The sequence below is a fragment of the Lathamus discolor genome, chromosome 19 (assembly GCF_037157495.1).
Source record: "Lathamus discolor isolate bLatDis1 chromosome 19, bLatDis1.hap1, whole genome shotgun sequence".
Classification (NCBI taxonomy): domain Eukaryota; kingdom Metazoa; phylum Chordata; class Aves; order Psittaciformes; family Psittacidae; genus Lathamus; species Lathamus discolor.
This window is the reverse complement of record NC_088902.1, coordinates 4,891,108-4,903,164: the sequence shown is the minus strand read 5'-3', so window position 1 is coordinate 4,903,164 and position 12,057 is coordinate 4,891,108. Positions and strand designations below refer to the sequence as shown.

At 49.0% G+C, this 12,057-nt stretch overlaps 1 protein-coding gene across 5 annotated transcripts in view; it reads left to right on the top strand.

The window, feature by feature from the left end:
- The first annotated feature begins 601 nt into the window (after positions 1-601).
- PPP1R12B (protein phosphatase 1 regulatory subunit 12B) overlaps positions 602-12,057 on the top strand; it is a 105,468-nt gene continuing 94,012 nt past the window's right edge. For all 5 annotated transcript variants that reach the window (XM_065698576.1, XM_065698575.1, XM_065698573.1 and 2 more), the window contains exon 1: positions 602-974. In XM_065698576.1, the coding sequence (XP_065554648.1) occupies positions 687-974 (288 nt within the window). In that variant the 5' untranslated portion in view covers positions 602-686. The remainder of the gene's footprint in view (positions 975-12,057) is intronic.

Genomic DNA, 12,057 nt, shown 5'->3' with positions numbered 1-12,057 from the left:
TGGTCTGGGGGACGTGCCAGTGGCCATTGAGCAGTGCGCTCCTGCGGTTCCTCCGGTGAATAACCTGAGGCAATTCCCCTGTTGGGTACCGCAGAACAACCGGAGGGGGCAGCCCCTCCGCTGGGCACCGTCGCCGCCTGCCAGGAGAGGGATGCTCAGCACGCAGAGCACCGCGGGCTGCTGCAGGGACGCTGCAGCCACGAGAAGGCGCAATGGAGCCAAACCCCACTGGAAACGTTCCCGGTTCGGGCCGGCAGGGCTGGGAACCCGCTGGGGCCGGTGGGGCTGTGCCCCTCGCCCCGCTCCTCTGGGGCTGATGCCGCCCCGGCCATGGCTGCCCCCCGGCCCTGCCCGGTGCCCCGGGACCGGCGGGCGGCGCTGCTCGCTCGGTGGGAGGGAGGCGGGCGGTGCGATGGCGGCGGCGCGCGGGGGCTGCTGGGAGTTGTAGTCCGGTGCCGGGCAGGTGCAGCGGCGGCGCGGGGGTTGCCGGGAGTTGTAGTCCTTCCTGCGCGGGCAGGTGCGGCGGCACCCGCGGGAACTACATGTCCCGGCATGCCGCGGGGCGCGGGCGGCGCGGGCGCGGCGGCGGCGGTGGTGGGGGCGTATCGAAGATGGCGGCGGGGGCGCTGCGCCCCGCTCCCGGCTGAGGCGCGGCGCGGTCCCTGCGCCTCAGTGCGGCGGCGGCGATGTCCGAGCCGGAGCACCTGGGCGGGAAGCGGGCCGAGTCGGCGCGGCTGCGGCGGGCGGAGCAGCTGCGGCGCTGGAAGGGCTCCCTGACCGAGCAGGAGCCCGTGGCGCCGGGGGGCGGCCGGGGCCGACACCGCGGCGATGGGGGGTCCCGCGTCCGTTTCGAGGAAGGCGCCGTCTTCCTGGCCGCCTGCTCCAGCGGGGACACCGAGGAGGTGAAGCGGCTGCTGGGCCGCGGCGCCCGCATCAACACCACCAACGTGGACGGGCTGACAGCCCTGCACCAGGTACCGGCGGCCCGGCGCTGGGGCGGGGGGTGTCGGGCCCCGGCTGGGGGTTGTTGTGGGGGGGGGGACTCGGCCTCATCCCTCCGCGACGCCTCCCTGCGCTCCTCACTGGGGCAGCGGGGCTCGGGAGGACGCGTTTCGGGGGTGCCCCGGTGCTGTCGGGGGTGCAGCGGGTTGTTTATAACCGATGCAGCTTGGAGCCCCGTCAGTGTCCCGGTGCCGTGCTCAGGGCAGCGTGTTCCGGTCCTCACAGGGGCACTGCGTGGCTCAGTTAGCAGAAGAAAGCAGTGGGCTGGCAGAGCCGATTCATTCATTTTTGGGAAACTTCCTCTTTGTGCTTGGGATTTGCTGAAATAGGGAGGATTTCCCGCCGGGGGGGGGGGGGGGGTGTGTGTGTGTTTTTTGCAAGGTCAGAAGCGTCTCCTCCGCCTCTGTGTTGTGTTGTGTTAGAGTTGCCTTGAAACTCCCCAAACCGCTCTTTGGCAGAGAGCGGAGGGTGCCCGCGTCTCAGACAGGTGACATGGATTCTATTAATATTCATCCAAATGTGCTGAAGATGATACAAAAGTGGGCGCAGAAGTTGGCTCCGGAGCGCTGAAGCCTCCCCTGTCTGGAAGCGTGTGCTGTGTTTCACCCGTCGCTGTCACTGTGTAAATGAGCAGGAATGTGAGGGAGCCTGTGAAATCACTGTCCTTTAATACTGGGAAACCTGTTGCTGTTGAAGACTGGCTCAGGATTCAGCAGGGCTTGTGAAATCGGTGTCCCAGATTGTTGCATCTGGTCAGTGACATGGATCTGATTTGAATCCAGGCCAGGCTCAGGAAGAACATTTTCTTAGCTCAAGATCTGGTAGATTAAGCATGGAGCGTAGCGATGGGGCCGGGAAAAACAGCGCAGTCCAGGAATAACATCTGGAAATAATGTGTTTGTAAAGAATAATGCTTTAATAGCACAAATCGCAGGATGATAATTGAGTTGATTGGGCTTTCTTCTTTGCTGGGCTGGTATTACTGAACTGAAGCATTTGGGACATGTAGAAGCTCACTTGCTGGTGGCTGTCACTGAACGAGGGGCAGCGATATTTGTTCATTTTGTTCTGGAGTTCCAAAAATAAGTTGTGAAGCAAAGAGCATAGGAATTTATGGACCGACAGGTTGGGTACAGCTTCAGTTGGCAAAGCAGTGAACTTTGTAATGCACCAGCTTGTTCTTTTTTGGTATAGCAAATAGGTTACACTATGTTAGTAATCCCCGGACAGCACGAATACATGTATTAGCAGATCAGTAAGTAATCATATAGGCCCTAGTATGAGCTGGTTACTGAAAGCATTTCAACAAGCAAGAAGGCTGAATCTAAGGTGGGTAGAAGTGTAGTGGAAGTGGGATTACTTCATGAGGGCTTCCCAGCCAGGACTGATTGTGATCTCCTCAGAAGAACCCATGTTATCTTCTTGATGTATGTAACGTGAGGCTTGGCCACCAGAGTATCCTGAAGTGTATTAGACCCACCAGACCATGATCTCTGCAAGGTCAGACCTCTTGCCAAGCCAGGTATTGACAAGTAGGCTGCAACTGTAATTCTGTGTACCTAAACAGTGGTGTAATGGTGTCTTAGGAGGTAAGGATGGAGTAACATTGTGCTGTAACACTGAGGGCTTGATACTTGAAAGAGCTTTTAGCTGAGTGAGTGGCGGACCAGATGGGAGCTGTACCAGCAACTCTTTCTTCAGCAACTTCACAGGGAGGGAGGTTGGCTTGACTTTGACTTTAATAAAAACTTGGTTTCAGTGCCCTGTTGCTGTAGTAACAGTTTCTCATCTGCACATCTCTGACAAAACACCAAAGAGATGTTCTTGTGCACCCAAATAGAACAGACACCCGTTTGTTAAAGGTTTTGTTGTACGTGTGTATCCTGAGTCTAGAAATCTGTATCAGGTGAAAATGCTGATTGTCAGGTTGGAGAGATTGCTGTGAGTCCCTTATCACTGTGCAGGTCCAGAATAGGTCTGGTTTTATGTGTCTTGGGGAATGATATTGCCTATGCTCAAGCATCAGCTGAGGTGTGGTTAGGCTGAGGGCTGAGGGTCCCCAAAGTGCTGCTTGACAAATGACATGAGTGGAGCAGACGTGAGGATGTTTTTATAACTTCTCTTAGTATTGGACCCAAAATGTGATGAGATACAGGGGGCAATGGTGGTGACCACCTGCTCTGGTTTAATGCTTGTAAAACCAAGTGGCTGTGCAGTGAGGAAGGAAAACCCCACATATTGAAGAGTTGACTTTGTGAAGGGAAGATCAGGTATAAATCTTTAGTTAAAGAACTTAATATTAAGTGAGGCTCACTGGGTACAAACAAGTGTCTTTTTCGGCAATGGAAATGGGAACACATTCAGTTGACTGAATTTACCAGAGTCACATTCAGCTTCTGCAAAATCTAAGATCAATCTTACAGCTTGGGTTAGTTGGCTTGATGTGCCCAGTGCCCCCAAATGTGCTGTGACGTTCAGCACCAGTAAACCTGCACTTTCTCTAGAGCGTGGTCCGCTGTGACTAAGAGCCATTGTGTACTCGCTGGGTGAGGAGCTGCCTTGGCTATATTTAGCTGTGAAGCTGTATTTTGAAAATAACCTTTTAAATTACAAGCGGTGCTTCTGAGCCTCCAGCTTGCGTCGTGCTTCTTGTTGGGAGCATCAGGTGCAGCATAAACCCACACCACAGGCCAGTGTCTGCTCCCTGCCTTGTGGCTTCAGTTATACTTTACCTCAGTGCCTGCAAAATGCTTCTGGGTGAACATCAGTCCCATCTTCTCAGTGATTAACTTAATTCATTGACTAGAGTGTATTTTTGGCAATGGCTTGTGTGTAATGCAGAAGCATTGAATCATAGAATGGTTAAGGATTAGAAGGGACCTTAAAGATCATCTGGTTCCAACCCCAAACATGAACCTGGCCTTAAACGCTTCCAGGGATGGGGCATCCACAACTTCTGGAAGTGCTTAAGGAAAGGGAGACATTTCCCTAAGTGTGAGTGAACGCTTATAAAGCAAGAAAACCACTTCCAATAGGTGAAACAAACTGGTGGAGACAGTTGGACATCTTTGGTGTTTGGAGGTGGTGGGAAGGGGGCATGAAATGTTTCCTCTTCCTCCTGAGCAACAGATGGAACTGGGGAGTAAACGTTAATGAAAATTGAGTCTTAAGGGAAAAAGTTCTGGTGCTTCCAGTTGGGAAGGCGTCTCCCAGTGGAACAGGCAATGCTTCTTTAAGGCATCTTTAAGGGCTGATTCACCAGTGATGACAGCAGAAAAGATTGTTTATCCGCTGCTTGCCCTTTGATTTACCTGCTGTTTTCCTTTTTGCCTGTTCCATGGAGACATGAGTTGCTCATGAAATAACTCCTGGGTTTCTGACACTTACAAGACTCTTAAAGTACCTTGGTACTTGCTTTTGGTTGATTTTCAGGTGCTGGGCACTGTGGTAGTTCAGAAGCTGCTTCATGAAAATCAGTACTTTGTGCAGTGATTCTGGGTTAAATAGAGGAGGCTGCAGTCTCTTTGGCAGTCCCAGTGTAAGCTATTCCTCCTCCTGAGCCAGGGCTCTAACACCACAGGCTTGTCTGGTTGCTCTTCAGAGCTTTATGAAGCAGCATCCGTGCTCTCCCTAATTGCAGCAGCCTAGAGACTGTTGGAAGAACCATTGAGGTGCCAACATGGATCCAAAATCTGGGAGACAGAGGGGAGGGAAGAGAGCTCCCATATAGATTGGTGTTTTTTCCAGCTGGGACAGAGCATGGAGCATGGGCTGGAACTGCAGTGGTGGCTGAAACAGCCTGGGTTTGTTTCACAGGGTAACTGAGGTGGACCTGACAGTCATTGCCCACACAGTGCTCCTATAGCAGCAGCTTCTAGAAGTTTCTTAATTAGCGAAAGGTAAAAGCTAGCTTGTGCCTTGTTGAGGATACAACACAATGTACATAAAGTGTCATGGAAACACTCCAATGAAGTATTCAGGTGATACATACACATTTGGGGCATCACAGCTGTACTTCAAGGCAGTTTTGCTTATGCTCTTCTCATCGGTTACGACAGTGTCATACATCAAGATGTGTTTTTAACATTGAGTGGCTGCGTTGCCTAAAAATACCTGAATCCTGGGAAGAGAAGGTTATCCGGGGGGAGTCGTACCTTTCCACTGCACTCTGCAAAGTGTCTTTCCGAAGGTATGCTTCTGCCAGTGAAAATAGAAGTTGCAAGCTGTTTGTACTGTATTTAACGCTGCTCATCAAGTGAGCAAATGAGACATATGACACTGTCAAAAATAGGGCTTGTCACTAGGGTAAGTGAAATAGGGCTTTTTTAGCTTTCACTTATCAATGGGAATACAGTATTATGTACTCTGAATGAAGCGAGAGAGCTTGGAAGCTACCTACAGTGCACCAGGAGTGTGTTAGACACATCTAGTTAAAGTCTGAAGGGCTCTTTTACCAACCTAATGCTTTTATTTTCTTGCTTTTGGCTTACTCAGTCTCTTTCTTGGCTTGATGCTCTGTCCCTGTGGGTTAGTTTGTCTGTCCCTCGCATCTCAGCTTCAAAACAATCTCCTAAGTGGGCAGAATTAACTCTAGACTAAACAAACTAACCTTGAACTGAGTTAGAGCCTGAGAGAAGTGCTGCTTCTGCAGCAGTTGGAGGAAGCGGGCCTTTGTTCTGGTGAGGAGCAGTTTCCCAACTGGTTAGTTGGGCTTCTGGGAGCTGAAGCCAACCACAGCATTCACTCAGCTACTGGGCGCTGGGAGGAAACCTCCACTGCTTTAGTAAGTGGATGGCTATTTGTGATGGGAAGTGTGTATCTTCATTGTTTCCTTCCTCAGCCTCTGTTTATCCTATGTAGTGATTACATGAGTCAAGCGCTGTTGCTCCCCATAAACAGTGAGCAAGTGAGCTGGTAGGATCTTCAGCTACAACTTCCTTTATCCAGCAGGTAGAAGTGCTGCCCCTGGTCCCATAGCACTGCCTGTGGAAAGGTTCTCATCCCCACAGCAGTGGTGCTGGGCAGGCCAAAGCTCTGGCTGGAAATCTCCTTCAGGAAGCAAACATATTTTAAGGAATGCTTTTTAGATTTCCCAAATGCTGAAAGCTTTCTGACTTCTGCAAATAAAATTCTTGAGCCTGCTTTAGAGGTGGAGACAAGCCTTTCGTGCTGCACACTTGTCTGAATTGACATGGGTTGATAAGATTGGAAGCCAGCTCGGCAGAAACTGAGGCATGAGCAATGAAAGCAATGCTTAAGGGTGGCTGCTTCCAGCGGTGTCCTGCAGCTCCTGCTGCTGGGGCTGAAACCTGCTGGGACATTAAGGCACCGTTCATGTGCAGAACTCCCTCAGCTGTAACCTAGACAGAACTGCCCTCAGCCTGGTGTTATCGTCACAGCTTAGAATGCCTCTTGCTTATTTAAACAGTAAGCGTTAGGGGCTGGGAGCTGTTTCTGTTACAAACAGGTTTAGAGACTTTGGATTAGGTGCTGTGGGGCTTGTGAGGCATCTTAAGTTCTGTGTGTTAAATATATTGAGATAATAACTGGCTACTATTAAAATACAAGACTTCTGAGTTGATATGCCAGCTCTCAATTGGGGATTATTATATACCATCAGTCACACAGGCCCGTCAGACTGTCCATGTTAGAGCAGTCTTTTTAAGAAGGTTGAGAGAGGGAAATACATAAGGAGTGGTATAAATCAGTATTTTTTTCTTTCTAACCTTCGAATACAAATGAGGGCAGGGGAAGCATTAAATACTCTGCAATGGCTGCTCTGCTTTTCAAAGAGCTGTGTTTGTGCACAGGGCTGGGATAAGAAGTTGAAAGCAAGAGCAGCCCAGCCCCTTCCAGGGGGATGGAGGCTCCCCGCTCCAGTTGCAAGCTTTCCAAAGGAGTGAGCTGTTTGACCTGGTGATCGCGGTACAGCCCCAGCATGGTGAAGGTGCCCAGTACAAATCCTGGGGTCTGACCTGCAGTTTATTTTCGGCTGCCCTGCTGAAGGAGGTGCAGCAGCTGTCCCTGCCATCTCCTTTCTTGGGCTGCAGCAAACTGATCGGCACAGGGCTGGAAGGTGCCACTTGCAGGAGGAGGTGCTCAGGGTGGCCCAGCACAGAACTCAGTTTGTAAGAATCCCGAGGGAATTATCTGGTGGGGATTTGGGTGCCTGTTTTTACAGGGCTCACTTCAGCATGAATGGATTTAAGAACAGACTCACAGGGAGTACAGTCCACAGAGGCCTATGCAGAGACATGGTACAAGCTGCTGTCAACATCTTGCAAATGAAGGGTGGTGTGGTCTGTCGGAGCTTCTGGAGCACGACTGTGTGATGGAGGTCCAGCATGCGCAGCTTGAAGTGCCAAATGTTATTTCCTCCCCTTGCTGCAGAGGCGCATCTCTTACTGCGGTGGAACAGAACCATCCTTAAATACTGAATCCTTAAAACATGTTTGGGTTTTTTTTCCAGAGGAAATTGGCTTTTCTGGATTCCCGGAGTGATTTCCTGCACTGCCGACTGCCGAATCCCCAGTCAGGCCTCCCTCCCCTCATCAAGCTCTTGATAGTCATGAACATCAAAATTCTTGATTCAGACACCTACACAGTTTCTCATGACTGTACTCATTGCTACCAGTTACCTTGCAGAGTCTTCCAAATGACTCGTCTTTTAGAAAACACATCCGTGTGCACTCTTGTCAAGTATTTCCATGTTCAAGTTTTGGAAGATCAGTCTCCTTCCAGCTTTAAGCTCTCAGCTTAACTATCCATATCTGAAAGCAGCTGAAAATTCACTCAAAGCTGTGCCTGTTTTTAATGCTGTTTTTCACTGTAGCTTGTTTCCTGTAGCTGAAGCAAACAGCCCTGTCCTAGCTGGTGAGAGCCTCCCCAGAAATGTTTCCATACTACAGTAAGCTGACCTTGCAGAGGGACACAGGCACTTTCAACGTTGCTTTTCCAGCATTCAGCCTTGCTCAATAAATCTTTGTGAGATGCACAGAATGCAGAATGACCACCTGCCATTAGCTTTGTATGTGTCACTGCCTTTTCAGGGTAAAACTAAGCCGGGCCCCTCTCTGATACTCTGAGCCAGGGCATTGATTTGCCACAGTGATTGCTCACCATCCATTTCTGGAATCTGTCTGAAGCCACCTCCTATTTATAATTTGTCATTCCTCACTTCTTGGACAGCTCAGAGGATTTTATCACAAAGCTTTCTGCTTTTTTACCTCTGAAATCCTGTGATAGCAACAACTCATAGTACCAGACCTTGTTAAACCAGCAGCTGGGTTTAGACAAGAGGTGACTCCAGCAGGGATTTAGTGAACGGGAAGGACTTTGTGTGTGGGCTCTGGTTTAACCTGGCTTATGTCTGTTTAGTTTGGACTTGTAAATACAATACCATAACCCAAAGGGATGTAAACTGCAGGGCCTGCACATGGAGCTGTGCTGAATTATCCGTACTGGTTTTGTGTCCGAGTTGATGCATCCTGAAGTCCTGCTGCAATGTTCTCATTCTGGGGTCAAGATATGAGGCAGGGTTTCTCTTTTGCTTCCAGGATTTGAATTCATATGAGTTGTCAGCTCTATCCAAATCAACTACTAATTATGGATTGATCTTATGAGACCCCACTTTTAGCACTGTGTGCAGTTCTGGTGTCCTCAGCATAAGGACATGGAGCTGTTGGAGCAAGTCCAGAGGAAGCCACGAGGATGCTCAGGGGTTGGAGCACCTTCCATATGAAGACGGGCTGAGAAAGTTGGGGCTGTTCAGCCTGGAGAAGAGAAGCTGTGTGGAGACCTCAGAGCAACTTCCAGTGTCTGAAGGGGGCTACAATGTAGGCAGAGATCCCACTCTGCCTGTTAGGAATGCTATCAGAGATGGTGTCAAAGGTGTACCATGCTTACTCACCTATCATCCCACCCAGTCAGCTTGTCATTGTGGTGGGTAATCAAGTTAGGCAGGATTTGCCACTGGTAAGTCCATGCCGGCTGTTCCCAGTCACCACCACCTCCTGCATGTGGCTGAAAATAGCTTTCGGGAAGATTTACTGCATAGCCTTTCCAGGGACTGAGGTGGGATGGGCAGGCTCATAGTTCCGTGGATCCTTCTTACATGATGGTGGTGTTTGCAGAAACCTCCCTGTATCACCATGACCTTTGAAAGATGACAGTGACTTTTTGCAGTGACATCAGCCAGCTCCATGGCTGCATCCCACCTGGTCCCAGATGCAATCCATGGACTCTTCATCAGGGACTGTAGCGATAGGGCAAGGGGTGATGGATTTCAACTTAAACAGGGGAAGTTCAGGTTGGATATATGGAAGAAACTCTTCCCTGTGAGGGTGCTGAGATGCTGGCATGGGTTGCCCAAAGAAGTGTTAAATGCCCCATCCCTGGCAGTGTTCAAGGCCAGGTTGGACAGAGCCTTGGGCAACATGGTTTGGTGTGAGGCATCCCTGCTCGTGGCAGGGGGTGGAACTGGATGATCTGAAGGTTCTTTCTAGCCCAAACCATTCTTTGATTCCTTCCCCTTTATTCCCTGGGTTGGGGCTCTGGTGCCACACAATGTAGGACCAGCCTGCTTCTCCTGAGAGCTGGACTTGTCCCTTAGAAGGATGTGCCCCTGTGCCCACTCAGCTGCAGCACTTCTGCATGGAGCCTCAGTTTTACCTGTAGCTCTTTGCACTGACCATCAGACGCTCCTGTGCACAGTGACCGAAACATTTCAGGGAGGTTCTCCTCATGTCCTTATCTCCCTGATTTATTCTTTTCTCTTCTAAAAAATGGGAGTTGTAAGGAGAGGTCCCTGCTGGGAGGGGAACAGGAAAAGTTCTTTCTAGTTGGCTTGTCTCAACTTCTGCAGAGTCCAGTCTGGAGCCGTTGCTATCATCTCATTCCTGAGATCCTTCCCTGCCTTTTGGTGCAAACTTGCACGATGACTTATCCAGCGGTTCAGAGCTGCTCATCTGCCAGCAGTGGTTCAGTTTTAAGGCATGTTGTGACCTCTTTTCTTCAGGAGCAGACAGGCAGTGAGGAGTACTGCCAGGTGACATCCTCAGGGAAGATGGTGATTGTGGATTTCTGTTTCTTACTGCCACTTTGGTAAGTGCTTCTTCCCTATCTTGCAGCACAGGCATCAGTGGCTCTTAGGGCTAAGGGTATTCTCTTACCTTTCTTGGCTGCCTGAATTTCATTAATAGGCTTAACAATTGTCTTCCAGTTGCTGAGGAAAGCTTCTTGCTGCTCCCTGTGCAGACTGCCTGGCGCTATAGGAAACGCTATAAAGCACCTGAACTGTCATTTTTGGCTTGGGAGTCTACTTTGGTGGAGTCCTTTTTAATTCCAGTCCAGCTACCAACTTAATCACTGCTGACTTCAAATACCAAGTGTTGCTCAGTGCCATCAGAGTGCATGTGCTGCAGCCAAACAGAACTTCCACAGACTTCTGCGGATCCTATCTGTGGAACTGGAGGAATTTCAGTCAAGAGAATTGACAAGCGATGATTTAGTGGAATTCAAATCTTAATTATTTCAATATTGAAAGAATGATACATTGTTCTTTGTGACATATCATCTTTTACATGGGGTGATCTCTGTGCTTTCTCCTCCCTATCATAAATCACTATTAAGGTACATGCTGTATTCAGGGAGCACACAGTATCGTGGGGATTGTGGGGGGAGAATTGGGAGAGTCTGAGACTTGAATACAGCTCAACTAAAGAGTTTCAAATGACAGATCTGCACCAGTTCTGCCATTGTGTGCTGAACAGTTTGTATTGCTTCTTTGCACAAGTGTCTGCATTGCCTTCAGTCTTCTCTACAAAGATTTCTTCAAGTCAAAACTCAGCTTTCTGAGCTTTACCAAGCTGCAGCATTGACAGAAAAGGTTCCAGAACTGCTCAGGCAAATGCGGTGTCGGGTCTTCAGCACCAGTTGGTATTTGTTCAGCAGGAACTGGCACATGAAGTCTCTAAGCTATTACCTGTTGTGTGTAACACATCACTTAAGACAAACCCGTTACCAGAGGACCAACCGTGTTGATGGGAAGTGACAGTCCTCCATGTGGTGCTCATTTTTATAAGGGACTCCAAAATGATAAACCCAAAGGAGTCAACAAGTACGTGGAGAGGACAAATCTGGTTGAGGTGGTACATTTGGATTTTCAAAATGCTTGTGATAAGGTTCCTCTATGGAAGCCCTAAGAAACAAAGCTGTTGTGAAATAAAAAGCCATCTTAACATTGATTAATTACTGTCTGAAAGAGTGAAATCAAAGGCTCTGAAGGAAAGCTCAGTTTATAGGGGATGGGGGCTTATCCTAGAGCGCATGCTGCTCTGCAGCTGCATGTGTGAGATGGGAAAAGGAACAGAGAGAGAGGAAGTGGTTGTTGATGGTGCTGTGTATTCAGGGTAATAAGATAAAACCTGGCAGGGAAGGGTTTCACAACACTGGCTGGCAAAATTTGGTCAGTAAATGGGAAGTACTGTTCATGGGGAAACAGTGGATTCCAGCTGATACAGGCTGGAAGGGTTTTCTGGGGATTTAATGTGATAGCATGGAAGCACTACAGTGAGTACAAGAGCTAAATCGGAGATTCAGAACTGTTAAGAAAGGAATAACTAAACTAGAAGTCATAAGGCCAGATGAGATCATGTGTCCATCTGTAGATTGGCATGTGCAGAACTCTTTCTACCATCTCAGTCAAATGAAGTCAATAGAAAGAGATGGGAAATAACAGCAACATGATGGAAGTCAGGGAGTAGCTTCCACTCCAGGAAAGATCAAAACTGTCCATGATTCTTCCTGTCTGGTCGAAAGCCACAAGCACAGAATAAATGCTTGTAAGTTAAGCTCCAGGTTGCCAGGTTCCGGGCTGGTGTGGCAGGAAGGTTGCTTCTGCAATATAAAGAACAATTAAAATGGTATTATTTAATACAGATTAGAGTCAAGAAGAGAAAAAAAAATAGGGGGGAATTTATAAGGCCAAAAACCTTCTCAAATATTAAAGCAGTAGTTCTAAAAGTGATTTTTAGAAGGCTAACTAATACTTTATGG